Source organism: Condylura cristata, unplaced genomic scaffold (assembly GCF_000260355.1).
Source record: "Condylura cristata isolate star-nosed mole 26May11 unplaced genomic scaffold, ConCri1.0 scaffold00022, whole genome shotgun sequence".
NCBI lineage: Eukaryota > Metazoa > Chordata > Mammalia > Eulipotyphla > Talpidae > Condylura > Condylura cristata.
Window position 1 is genome coordinate 14,788,122 of NW_004567123.1, and position 13,412 is coordinate 14,801,533.

The 13,412-nt window shown below is 44.2% G+C and overlaps 1 protein-coding gene across 1 annotated transcript; it reads right to left on the reverse strand.

Moving 5' to 3' along the window:
* Positions 1-612: 612 nt before the first annotated feature.
* Positions 613-12,381, reverse strand: BMP2 (bone morphogenetic protein 2). Its single transcript, XM_004687183.2, has 3 exons — positions 11,433-12,381; positions 9,924-10,273; positions 613-2,597 (listed from the first exon to the last, which is right to left on the reverse strand). Exons 2-3 carry the CDS (start codon positions 10,264-10,266, stop codon positions 1,753-1,755), a joined length of 1,188 nt encoding a protein of 395 aa, XP_004687240.1. The 5' UTR covers positions 10,267-10,273; positions 11,433-12,381; the 3' UTR covers positions 613-1,752.
* Between the last annotated feature and the right edge of the window lie 1,031 nt (positions 12,382-13,412).

Genomic DNA, 13,412 nt, shown 5'->3' on the forward strand with positions numbered 1-13,412 from the left:
CCAAGGCAAAACTAGGAAAGAGTAGAACTAGGCCTTACCAGTCAAGCCTAGGGTGACACAAAGCCCTAGAAAGGAACCTAAATACTTTGAGGAAAATAGTGGAGAGTTGTAGGTCTCGTGGCCACACAAAATAGCCATGGAACCGTGGCTGGGGTCTGATTTCAACCCAGGCACAGAAGCTCTGCCACTGGGAAGCCTTGATCCCAAGCGGCCTAATTTGACTTCATTCTCTTTGGGCTTTTATCCAATTGGCAGATGTTCTTGTAGAAGCTGATCTCAGACACTTTCCCTTTCTAATTTTTTGGCACCATTGCCTCTGTTGCTTGGGATATCATCTCTGAAACTTTATCTTGGGTTCCCTGGGTTTTGCTTGTTTCGTATTTTGGTTTTCTTTTAAATCTTTCTGCCCCAAAGAGGTTCCTGTTAAGTACTAAATCACTGGTAATCCCTTGGGTGCAAATAGGAATTATTAAATGACTTGTCTGCGAATCTTCAGTCATTGCTTGTCTTTTCCCCACATCCCTCTGAAATGAGCAACTTCAGAAGCAAAAACCCAAACACAAGGTAATCATTGTAACACTGTACAAATGCACCATTTTGTCTTACAAGTTAGATTTTATAGGATGAAATGCCAGAGAGCTGATATTTATTATCTAAATTAGGTTTAGCATTTGGAGAAATGTGTTCAAACACAGTCTTGGAAAGAAACACAAGCTGATTGAGCAGAGGATGGGGGTAAGGAGAAACCACTCTGGATGGTGTTGGGCAACTCAAAAAATTGTGTTTTCTGAGCATAAAGAGCTCCCAGGTGAAGGAAAAATGAAATGCAAATCAATTTACAAATCTTCATGAGGGCCACAAGAGAGCAATTTTAAATATACATGACCACAAGATCCATATGAAGAAATCTTATGTTTTATTTAATACTTTGGCCAGACCAGCCCCTTTGAAGGGATCATTAGTTTAGGAAAGAAGAACAATAAACCATCATTCACTTTCCTGTGGGTTCATCAATTTCCTCATTATTTCTATTGGTCCTGCTTTATATTCTTTGTGAAAATTAAGGGGGAGGGGTGGCTTCTCTATTATATCAGCAATGTCTGGTTCTTATCCAAATAGTCCACCTAATAAGGACGTAAGTTCTCATGGATAGATAACCACTCTGCAACATTCCTGAGAATTGAATAATATAATAATCTTGAAAGTCAGCAGAGTGGATTATCCACTTTTTTTTTCTGGACTTGAACTTGTGACCTTAACAGTAGCACTGCAAAAAAAGCAAATGTGCTAAGCACTTTGCCAGAGTAACCTTCCATGTAGACTTTTCATCTTAAATACACACAACTGAAAACAACTACAATTTTTGGAAAATTATGTACAAACCCAATACATCTTTTGATTACATATAAATACAAATTAGCTATTTTTCCTAAAAAGTGGTTATAATAGTAAATAAATACAAAATAAATCTGACCATTATACTTCATGTGCTGGGGTTGAACCCATATAAAATGTACAACTAAATACATTTTAAAATCTTTAAGGAATAATTTCTCTGATTAAAATATTTGTTTTCCCAACTTCTTTTCGTAGATATAAATATATTTTCAAAATAGCTGTGTTTCTTTTTCTCCATTGCATTCCATAAATAAAGTCTCCATTGGGAAATATTAAAGTGTCAACTTGTTTTTTTTTTCTTTTTTTTTTCTAAAATATATATATATATATTTATATTTATTTTATTTTGCTGTGCTAACGACACCCACAACCCTCCACAACCATGTCCTGATAGTTCTTTAATACAACCTTTTCGTTCTCATCAAGGTACAGCATGGAGATAGCACTGAGTTCTGTTGGGACACAGCAAGCCTTCGGGATCTTAGAGTTCACGGAATTGACCAACGTCTGAACAATGGCGTGATTAGTGGAGTTCAGGTGATCCGCCAGGGGGAAGGGGCATTCCCCGTGGCAGTAAAAGGCGTGATACCCCGGAGGGGCGACGATCCAGTCATTCCACCCCACATCACTGAAGTCCACGTACAGCGGGTGTCTCTTGCAGCTGGACTTAAGGCGTTTGCGCTGTTTGTGTTTCGCCTGACGCTTTTCTCTTTTGTGGAGAGGATGTCCTTTCCCATCATGGCCAAAAGTTACTAGTAGTGGCCTGATTTGTGACCAGCTGTGCTCATCTTGGTGCAAAGACCTGCTAATCCTAACGTGTCTCTTGGAGACACCTTGGTTCTCCTCTAAGTGGGCTACTTCCACCACAAAACCATGGTTGGTGAGTCCCTGGGCTGTCCACCTCATCACAGCAGGGGTCACGTCAAAACTCTCCCACCTGCTTGTGTTCTGATTCACCAGCCTGGTGTCCAAAAGTCTGGTCACGGGGAACTTCGAATTGGCTGTGGCAGGTTTGATAATTTCATAAATATTAATCCGGTGATGGAAACTGCTATTGTTGTCCAAAGCCTCCCGCATCTGTTCGCGAAAAACCTGAAGTTCTGCTGAAGTGATAAACTCCTCGGTGGGGATAGAAGTTAAATTAAAGAAGAATCGGCGGGTTGTTTTGCCACTCATTTCTGGCAGTTCTTCCAAAGATTCTAATTTGATAGAAAAAGGTGGGGGGGGGGGAGAAAACTTATTCAGTAAGAGAAGTAATGACACTGATTACATATGAGAATTTGTAAACGAGGGTCTGATTTTTAACCCATGTAAAAATCTGCAACCAGAAAATAAAACACTCTTCTTTGGATAAAAAAAATGGACTTTCCTTTTGTTATATATACATGCGTTTGATCATTCACTATTGGGTCTTTTAATTCAATACACAGATACTGCTTCCAGGTGGCTATAATAATGGGGGAATGGTGAAGCATTTCTTTGGAATTCACAGACTTTAGGGCAAAAAAAAAAGGTCAACACTATAGTTAGTAGAAGTCTAATGAGTGAGGATTTGAGGAAATTATTGCATTTCTTAAAAAGAAAAAGGCTTTAATGTCAATCCCTTAAACAGTATCTTAAAACATTACTCTGCAATTTAGATGATTTACAAATCTTGATATACAGATTTCAGTTTCCTAATTAAAGACTCTGAAACTCAACATCAACGATGACATTTTGCAAAGCACACCCTACTATTTTACTCAAAAGTCCAGAGACAAAGGCATGTACAGGGATTGACTTCTCTGCACGCATAAGGGTAGTAAGAGGGCACCGTAGTAATTAAGGGCAGACAATTTCAAGAGAAATAATTTCCCCACTGTTGTCTGTTCTCTCACCTTCTTATGACCCGAAAAATCAAAATCTCAATTTAGATGCTTTTGGAAGGAAAAAAATTACTCTTTTCTGTTTGAATTTCCTTTAACTTTAAATATATACATATAATTAAGAAAAAAAAAAAAAAACAACGCACCTCTCCCCAATAAGCAGCTGTGAGGCAGAAACAAACAAAAAAGTGTAAAAACCTACAAAAGTATCTTCATGATGCAAGAGATAATTTCCTTCTATTTCAAAATCATTTGTCTACCTCTAGTATCATTTTTTCCTAAATAGCCACTGAAGTGGGCTATACACAAAAGCTCCTTCTAAGTTTTAAGGAGTTCTGTTTGCAAGGTAACATTAAAATGTATCCCAGTATCTTAACTGTTGTAGTCTTCAAGTCATCAAGGTTACCCATTATTACCAAATGGAAAGAAAACAATATTAGATTTGAGATATTTTGGGTTTATTTTCTTCTTCAGTTTTATCACATTCTATCATTTCATGGGCAAAACAGTTTACTAGCTTCAGGATACAAAATAAGTGCTAGCAAAATGTATCAGCTACAGTTTCATGTCATCTCACTGTTTTAATCAAGCTTATGGCTGTCTTTCCTGGAGCTCCAAATACTGTAGGTTGTTCACAGAATCAAGAAGTCTGTGCAAAGGGAGGCATTTCAGATCACTCAAAGAATCTACCTGTTAAATCTTCATCATCAAAGTCACAGTCATCACTGCAAGATCAGAGGAACACCAAGTTCAACAGAGGTGGCTTATACTCAAGCATGCAGTAAGGACCGCAAACTGGACCTTCATGCACAACACCTGGTCACCTTAAATCTTCAAAAGCAAATTCCAATTCTGTAATTGTGAAGTGGGGCCTGAGATTCAGCATTTCTAGCAAGCATCCAGGTAGAGATGATAGTGATGACAGATGAACTACTTTTAAGGGCTAACTAAGGCTTTTATAGAATGCTTTTCACAACCCAGTGCAAATGACCAGGAGTATGGCAAAGTGACATTTTGTTAAATAATATAAAAGTGAGTAGAGTCACCATTAGGGTTGACCAAGAAATAAAGAGTTGTGTGCAGCCACAGACTCTGGACAGAAACTTCTAAAGCTTATCTACTTGGGTATGGACAATACAAAGACAAAAAGTGAGGCCTCTGTGGTCTCATGCCTGCAAATCCACACCTGTTGGCGATACCCTTGGGAGCCATCCACATTCTAAATGTCCCTGAGCTAATGTATTTCAGGCCAGGAAGCATTTTTTGTAAAAAGATTTATTTATTTATGCATACAGAAGTGGGGTACAGGCCAGAGGTGCAGGGGGTGAGAGGATTCACCAAAGACAGAGTGGGGAGCAGAACAGGCAGATCAATGAAGTACACTGCTGAGTGAGAGGAGCAGCGGGCAGGTCAGGAGAGGTGTGCTGCGCCATGTGGTCACCTCTGGGGTGAACTCATGCTAAGTAGCTTTAGCTTCTTGGTGCTGTGCTTTAGCCCACTGCGCCACCAGGGAGGGCCCCCAGGCACTATTTTTAACATGACCCTCCCAACAACTGAACCAGAGCTTTCCTGAGTGGCTCCCAACAAGCATCAAGAATTGCATTTAGTTCATTCAGCAGGGAGAAAGCCCTGAAAGTATTGCGACGCCAGTGGCTACCAGAGAAAGAAGAGCATGAAATCATTAGCAGCCACCATACAAGGCCAGACCTGGGCCTGAGCTACTGACCTCTCATACCAGCACACCCAAGAATACCCCCTCTTCTTTTAAAAGGGGAGGAAAAGTGACTTATCTGGCTTTCATTCATAGCTGTACTGATAAAGGTGCCCAGAGAAACCATAAGTGCAACAAAACCCCTGAGTCCAATTCCATAAATGAAAACAAAGGCTGTAAACACACACACATAATGAGAGTACAACAGTCAAGGAACAATTTCCAAGTAAGCATACATAGCAGGTAAGTGAAATAAGGAAAATGGGAATAAAAGGGATCCTCCTCCCAAAGATAAAGATTGAATCATACAAAATTGCCACCATTCAACCAGATTTGCCCTACAAGGCAGCAATTTCATTTGCTTTACAATCTTGTTGAAGGTAAATGGCAAAAGGACAATCACTTAGCAAAACCTGGCAAAGGAGAAAAATGTTCTATTCACTAATAATAAATAAAACATGAAGAACTTCCTCTGATTTTCTAGTTCTAGCTCAGCCTATTCCTTGAAGGAGTAATTCTTGGGCCCCCATGATAACACCTTTCTGCAGACTCAAGTCAGAGACAAGTTAGTTCATAGAAACCCCTAAACTTGTCAATGTTTAGTGCACCTACTATGCTTTGCTTTATTCTACAAGGGAGCAGCATGCATTTGTTTTCTTAAGGACAAAAATATTGAGATCTATTTGAAACAAAGTGAATTTGTAAAAGCTGTAAAATTTCACAGCAAGCCTGGGTATTATGAAAGCACAGAGCATTTACCCAAGAAGGTAATGTATGATGTTTTTAAGAGATTTATACAGTTGCTAATTTTCTGTAAATAATCCTTATGAAATAATCTCAACTTGTCATGCGATTTGACCATTCCAACATATCTTTGACCTGGACCCCTGAATCTAGGCCTCAAGGTAAGTTAGTCTCAATAAATAGAGTTATGGGTACAAAAATGTGTGATGTAAAGAAAATCAAGGTAATAACGCCATTCCACTTTTGCTCCAAAAGTGAAGTTCTAACTTAATTGTTCACACTCTGTCAATTATTCATCTACATCAAAGTGACCCAAAAGATTACTGAATTCCTCAGCCAACCGGGGTCCATTCTGACCTCCTCTTTCCTAGACAAGGGAAGAATATGAAATAAAAGAAGTCATCACAAGAATGAGAACTAGTAGACTAACTAGTTCTTTTTTTTATTCTTGTTTAGGGTTTTTACTGGGGGAGAGGCAGGTCTGGCGCTAAGAACTCTCTGTGGATTATCTCACAGTAAATTGATTAGGGAAGAACTGTTATTATCTCCATTTTGTAAACAAATATAGTTGGAATTCAAAGAGGTTATGTAACTTTCCTAAGGTCACAGAGCTGGTAAATGAAGAGCAGGGCAATGAACCTTAGTCTCCTACAGTTCCCAAGTTTCTGGCCACTAGACAGCACTAGCCAACTCAAAGGCTGAATCAAAAACTAGAGCAAAGCCCAATCCATTAGGGGCACATTTATATTTAACATGCTGATAATCATAGGATGAATTTTGTCCCAGAAAAAGGGATCGAAATCTACTCAAGCATGGTGGAAGGAGTTCCCAGAACTGCATGAGCAGATGAGTCAAGTGGCAGCACCCAGTGGAAGGGTCGTAGTTACTGGAACCACTGACATTTTTGGCTACCTTTTTATTCTAAAGTATGGCAGGTTGGGACTGTCACAAGACCCTATGGACCAACCACATTCATTAAGACAAAGAAACATGGGAATGTTCTAGCAAATCAGTAAGGCTGGCAACCACTGTTCTGAAATAGAAGTGAAAGTGATCTTGAATCATTAAGCAGTATTTTCTAGAATATTAAGTAATGGTGAGAGAATTGATATATCAAGGAAATATCAAATACCGACAGGTGAAAGGAAGCAGATTAAACACAGCAACAAAAGAAATGGCAATGAAAGGAGAAAGCATGGTCATCTCACTGACCCTCATTTGTCCTTGGCCCTCCCTTAACCATCTTACTGTCCTCTAGCTAAATACACAAGGAGCAAATTTAAAAGTAGACAAAACAGCTCAAGGAGAACAGTTGAAGTAAGACTACAGAAGAATCACTAAAAGGGGTGGCAGAGAAAACTTTGGGGCTAAAACTAGCTCCAGGTGCCAAAGCTTCCATTTCTATCCATTTCTATGAGCATTTCCAAACAAAACAGCTGCTCTATACCAGGGACATTCGAACTCATACCTGGGGACACCAGGGAAACACATCAGGTGAGAAGGACTTGATTTTGGCATTCTGGCATGTATGTGTTCAAATCCTTTGGTTCCAAGTGGAATTTGTGATACAAATTCTCTTTCACGGGACAGTGACTATTTCTTAGATTTTCCTCTTTAGGAATATTTCATGATATTTTCATGGTAATTATCATTGGTAGAACAGAGTTAGTTCTACCAAAGCTTGAGTTAGTTCTACCAAAGCTGAGTTAGTTCACACAGACAAGTAATTTATTTATTTCATGCCAAAAGACTGTGTCCTACAGAATCTAGAGAGAAAGCAGGGAGTCCTTCTATATCCCAACTTGACAGGAAAGTGGAAAAATTTTTGCAAGGCCAGTGAAGTCAACCCATTTCCATGTGCTTCTAAACTAGAATAAAGTAGAAATGAGCTTTCTACCCTTGAGAGCAGTTATGAAAGGTCTTTGTAGCCCAAGCACTTTTTAATGAATGAAAAAAACATTTTTGGCTGTGCTTGAGATTTGCCAACTAAAAGCCATTTAGAGATAAAATTTAACAGGAGAAAAATATAGGCATTTTGTATCACCTGTCATATGGTCCCAACTTCTTCACATACTGGTTGAAAGAACCCTATCAAGACCTATCTTGTCTTGTAATTACCAAATCATCTGATCCCATCCACAAAACCAACAGGTAGTTCTTGTAAACAGGTCTTTGGTTCTTTAGCAAATAAATGTCTATTAATGCACATGGCACTGGTCTTAATATAAAAAGCTATTTTGGTGGCATGCATGGCACAGGATGTTTACAAAGACCAAGCTCTGATCCAGAGAACAATGAAATGTTCTTCAAAAAAAGCAATCTGATGACCTATAACTTACAACCAGAAAAGAAACAGATTTGTTGAAATTTGGCTAAAAACTTCATAGCTCTTCTCTCTCATCTATCTTCATTAAGGTCTGAAGTTACTGCAAGATGATTTTAAGCAAGTTGTTAATGTCTGTGCTATTCTGTATATAACATACTTTTAAAGATATAAATTCTCAGTTACAAACTTAAGCATACTATTTAACTTGAAATGACACACTAAAAAAAAAAAAAACCCTATAGCCTGTTTAGTTTTGATCAAAGTACTTCTAGAGAAAAAAGGAGAAATATACTGCCTTTGTTGATGGACTCTTCATGCAATTCAATGTTTTAGGCATCAATTTATTTAAATCATCTTCAAATTAGAAGAAATATTCAGAACTTTCCTGGTTAAGAATGGCTTCTTCCATGCTAAATTTCTAGAAGCAGTTGAAATAGCTATTCTTGTTACTTTTTCAGCTAGATAAACAATTTTGATGGGCATCAGCTGGGAGTGATAAACTAGGTCTATAATCATCCAGAGTTATGATGATACCATACATATAACAACTTCTGCTCTTTCAGTGGATGAATGAAAGAGTAGAATATGATCTTATTTCCTTTTAAATTTGATTTTTTTGCTAGCTGAGAGAACCTGAATTAGAAACATGCTGAAAATAAACTAATTATCAGTTCACTGCCCTTTATATAATGCATGGGGACCTTGGTGGAGAAACATTTTTTGTGTGACTTGCCTCTCAAGCATTGATCTCACAAGTAGAAGCAGCCTTCATACTGGGAGAAAATGGTTGGCTGTGACAGTTCTGATTTGTTTAACATCAAAGGGTAGAGTTTCACTTAAAATTTACCATCTCAGCACAGCAGACAAGAAAAAGGGAACTTCACTCCAATCCCCCAATATCCTACAGGTGGTTACTCTGGAATATACAACTCCGTACCTTCTCTGGAAACTCAAGGAAATCCTGCTCTATTTAAAATGTCTTAAGACAAAGGGTAAGTGTAAGGGAAGAACCTGAGAACATACTTTTGACTAACTGCTCTAATAACTTGGATGCAACAGATCCAAAGATCATTAAAAAAAAAAGTCCTAAGATGGTTCAAACCCACCAAATGCCTTTCTGATGAAACAAGCAGAAACACCCTACCTTAGAAAAACCACATCCAGTGTGACAAAAGAAAATAAAAATCTGCATTGCAGTGCACAGGAGGAAGACAGTTGCTAAAAACTTTTATCTGAAGTTTGCCTAGCTTCTACTCATCTCAGATTTAAGCATAGGACAAGAAAGTCATTGTAAACACAGTAAGATTGATATCCCACGGGGATTAAAAAGGGCTTTGAAATCTTCCAAACTGGGCTCAGATCAACCGTAAATTAGAAAGACTTTGGGGCCCTGGGCTTTAATTTTTCAATACTATGAAATTTCTGCCCTTGGCTCTGTTTAGCCTGCAACCTTGGTTTAAGCAGGAGAAACAGATTTATAGAGCAAGGGCTTCCAAACAGAAGTAAAGAGGTCCTAATCTGCCCCCCTCCTTCTTCCCCTATGAAATTCTTGCACGTTTAGCTGACTAGGGGCATGCCTTTTGCCCTCATCTTCCCCATCACTTGATTTCTCTCCAGTTCCTGAAGGAGTCGCTTTTCTGGCTGCCCGCCAGGAAAAGGGTGCGGATTTACCAAAGGGGAATCCCTGGCTCCCCGCCACTCCGGCAGTGCGTGAAAGCCAGGTTCGGAAAGGTTCTAACAGAGCAAGTATGGAAAGGAGGGCTTGAGCTCCCCGGCCAAGTCACCCTTGCAGGATGCCTGCAGTCCGCCCACGGTGGGGCGCTTCACGGGATGACTCCCAGCCGCGATCTCCACCCCGACTCCCTGCTCCACACCTCACCTTCGTGGTGGAAGCTGCGCACAGTGTTGGCGAGGCTGGCTGCCCTCTCCAGCCGGTGGTCCGGGGCGGGAGCGCCCGGCTGGCCCGAGTGCCGGCGGTACAAATCCAGCATGTAAGGGGGCACGACGGCGTCCCTGCTGGGGGTGGGTCTCTGCTTCAGGCCGAACATGCTGAGCAGCCGCAACTCGAACTCGCTCAGGACGTCGTCCGGGGGTTGGGACGAGGAGCGGCCAGGGGACGCAGCGAACTTCCTCCGGCCGAGCTCGGGAATGAGACCGGCCGCGCCGCCCAGGAGGACCTGGGGAAGCAGCAACGCTAGAAGACAGCGGGTCCCGGCCACCATGGTCGACCTGCGGACAGGGCCGACGTGAGTCACCGAGTTCCCAGACTAGTCCTCCCCGCTCGTGCCCCCGCGGCCCCCGCTCCCTCTCGGCCCGTTTGCCTATTCCTTCAGGATGTCCACGGGGTTTGCACCACTAACAGGGACAATTCAGAGGGGCTAAGGCTCAAATATTTGGGACAACTGAAGCCCCCGAATTCTTGAGCTAATGACTTTCGTCCTATCTCACTTTCAATCCGTTTGACATCATTTGCCCACCCCCACCGGCGTCAGTGACTGTCACCTTTTTTTTTCCTGTGACACCTGCGTTGACAGCCAGTGCGTGGAACCCTGGGAAAACACCACTTGTTGACACCCCCTAGCCCCTACACAAACCCAACACACACTATCCAGTGCTCTCGCATAAAACATGCAGGGACAGTACATGTTACTTCCTTAGAAGTACAGCACTGTACAGCACTTCCTGAAACACACACACGTTCATAACTTCCACATTTAGTAAACTTAAGAGCACAACTTTTTAAGCCACTTGCAACTTGTGACCCAAGTTTCTAAACTCCCAGGTGTCAAGACAGGCTACTAGAATCCAGCGAATGCACACACGTACACACACACACATGCAGTCAAAACACGCATGTATCTTCCTGAGATTACGTAAATGGTTAATATCTATTCATTCACGTGCCAGTACAAAGTAGCATTTTAGTACTGCCCCCTCGCATTCCTGTAAAAACAAACAAAAAGAACTCAACATCTAGTAGTGTCCCAAAAGTGAGGTGGCTGAGTAGAGAGAGCAGGTTGCCCCGAGAAACTAGAAGGGATCGCCATGGCAGGGCCAACAGGTTGGCAGCTAACGGGTGAATCCAGGGGCCACCCTCTTGAAGGGATTTCTTTGACTTTTTTTTTTTTTTAAATCATGTAAGTGTTAACAGCCCTAATAAAATACCGAAGAGAGGGGAGGAAAGAGGGGTGGAAAAGTGCAAGCCAGGAGAGCTAGGCAGACGGTCTCCAGGGGCGGTAGAATGGGGGTGTCCTAGTAGGGGCTTGGCTGCACGTGGGCCCGTGGCGGGGGGGATCTGTTTATGTCCGGCCAGACTCGTCCCATTAGGGCCTCGGCAGCAGCGGCCGCACGGACCCCGCGCCCCCCTTCCCAGCCGCACGACCTCTACCTTTAGGAGACTGCAGACCGTCTAAGAAGCACGCGGGGACACGTCCATTGAAAGAACCTCCACATGGAAAAATCTCTGGCCGAAGGACCTGGCGTAGGGAACGGGTTCCCTTCCTTTGCCTCCTCCTCCTCCTCTCGGGTGCCGGTCGGCAAGTCCTTGCCTTCACGCTGGGAACGGCTTCTAGAGTCGGACCCAGCGGAGGGGTGGAGCGGCGACGGGGTTCGGAGGCAGAGACGCTGGGTCTGCTGGGGCAAAGGAACCGGCGCGAAGTAGGGAGCGCAAGTTAGTCTCCCTGCAAGTTCAAGAAGTCTCCAGCCAAGTGCTGACACACAACAACAGCGAGCGGGGGGAGGAGTGCGGGGCAGGGAAGGGAAAGGAAAAAGGAAAAGCTGGTGCTGTCGTTGTCCTTAGGAACCAGCGCCCGCGGGACGCGTGACTCCACGCGGGGCCGGCTCCGGGACTCGGGGGTCGAGGATCGGGCGCTCCGCGCTAGCTCCGCCGCGACCCATGGCTCGGAGCAGCCATCCTGGGCGACGCCGGGTCCGGGGAAGGGCGCAGCGGCGATCTCGGTGCCAGGAGAGTTGCCCCCCCGCATCACTCTGCCTTACTCCAGCGCACCCCCATGAGTGCTCGCCAGCTGAAACCACCGCGGCTCCGGCGCGCAGTCGTCCTCGCGCGCATTCTCCGGCGAGTCGAGCCGAGTCCCGGGCCGCCAAGGCGGGTGACCGCGTTCTCCCCTCGCTCTTCTAGCCGCCGGGCCAAGCTGCTGCACGCTTTGTGGCCAGCCTGAGGTCCGATCACACTTCGGTCAGCGCGTCCCTCGGCCCCGAGTTGCGGCGGGAGGTGATCAGCATCGCGGCACTGGAGCTCGGCTCGGGGCGCCCCGGCGCTCGGTGCGCGGGTCCTCGGCTCCGGTGCGGCCCGAGCGACCGAGGCCACCGCGCAGTGGCGCGCAACGCCGGGCGCTCGCTCCAGCCAGCGCAGGGGCTGCGGCGCGCGGGTGCCTCGGAGTTCCCAGTAATCCGCGAGGCGCTCGCCCTGAGAACGTTCGAATCGGCAGCGGAGCCGGTGGCCGCTCAAGTCCGGCCGCGGCGGCCAATCCCCGGCGGGGTGTGGGAAGCAGAGCGACAGGCACAGCGCAAGCAGAGCGCAGCGCTGCGCGGCGGGGCGAGGACTCCGGAGGCGACGGCGGCGCAGTGGCGCGGCGCTCGCGGCTTTTAAAGGGGACGCCGCCTGTCTTCTGCCTCCCGGTGCCGAACACCTCCCCCTCGATGGCAAAGCTCGCTGGGGAACCCCGAACGGCGGGAAGTGCGAGCCGAGGGGTGTGGACAGCGCACGGGGCAGCTAGGCGGGTGGGGCCGAAGGCGGGGAAGCGCGGCTGCGGAGGGGGGCGCTCGCGGCTCCAGCCCCCATCCCCGAGGGGAAAATCCGCTGGAGCGACAGACCGTCGCTGAGACCCCGGGGGCGAAATCCAGGACAAATACGGTGTCGAGACTTTATATCCCACCGGACCCGTTATTCGACTTTCAGTTTGAAGGTTTTTTGGTAATAAATGACTAAGAAAAAAAACATTAAAACCCAACCAAGTTAAAGGGCATCTTGGCATAGGCTTGGGGTAGACACTTCTATGTTTCTCCAGGTGGGAAGAGAATTAAGAGAAAATTAGAGACCGGAAAAAGGATGCCATTTAAAGTTTAATACACAAATACATGTATTAACATATGTAACACTTTTACTTATGTCTGTGTATAGATTTATTTTATATCAATGTGCATGTTTATATTCACATATATGCAACACACAATGTATGTGTCTAAATGTATCATCTATGATAAGGAAAGCACAGATTTCTATAAACATATGGCTGTATATACGAATTGATATCATCTTCAATACATATGTTCAATGTGGACTGTTTGCATGTGTGTGTATGATAAAGCCAGGATGACAAGGATTTTATTTCTTTTTATGGTAGCAATC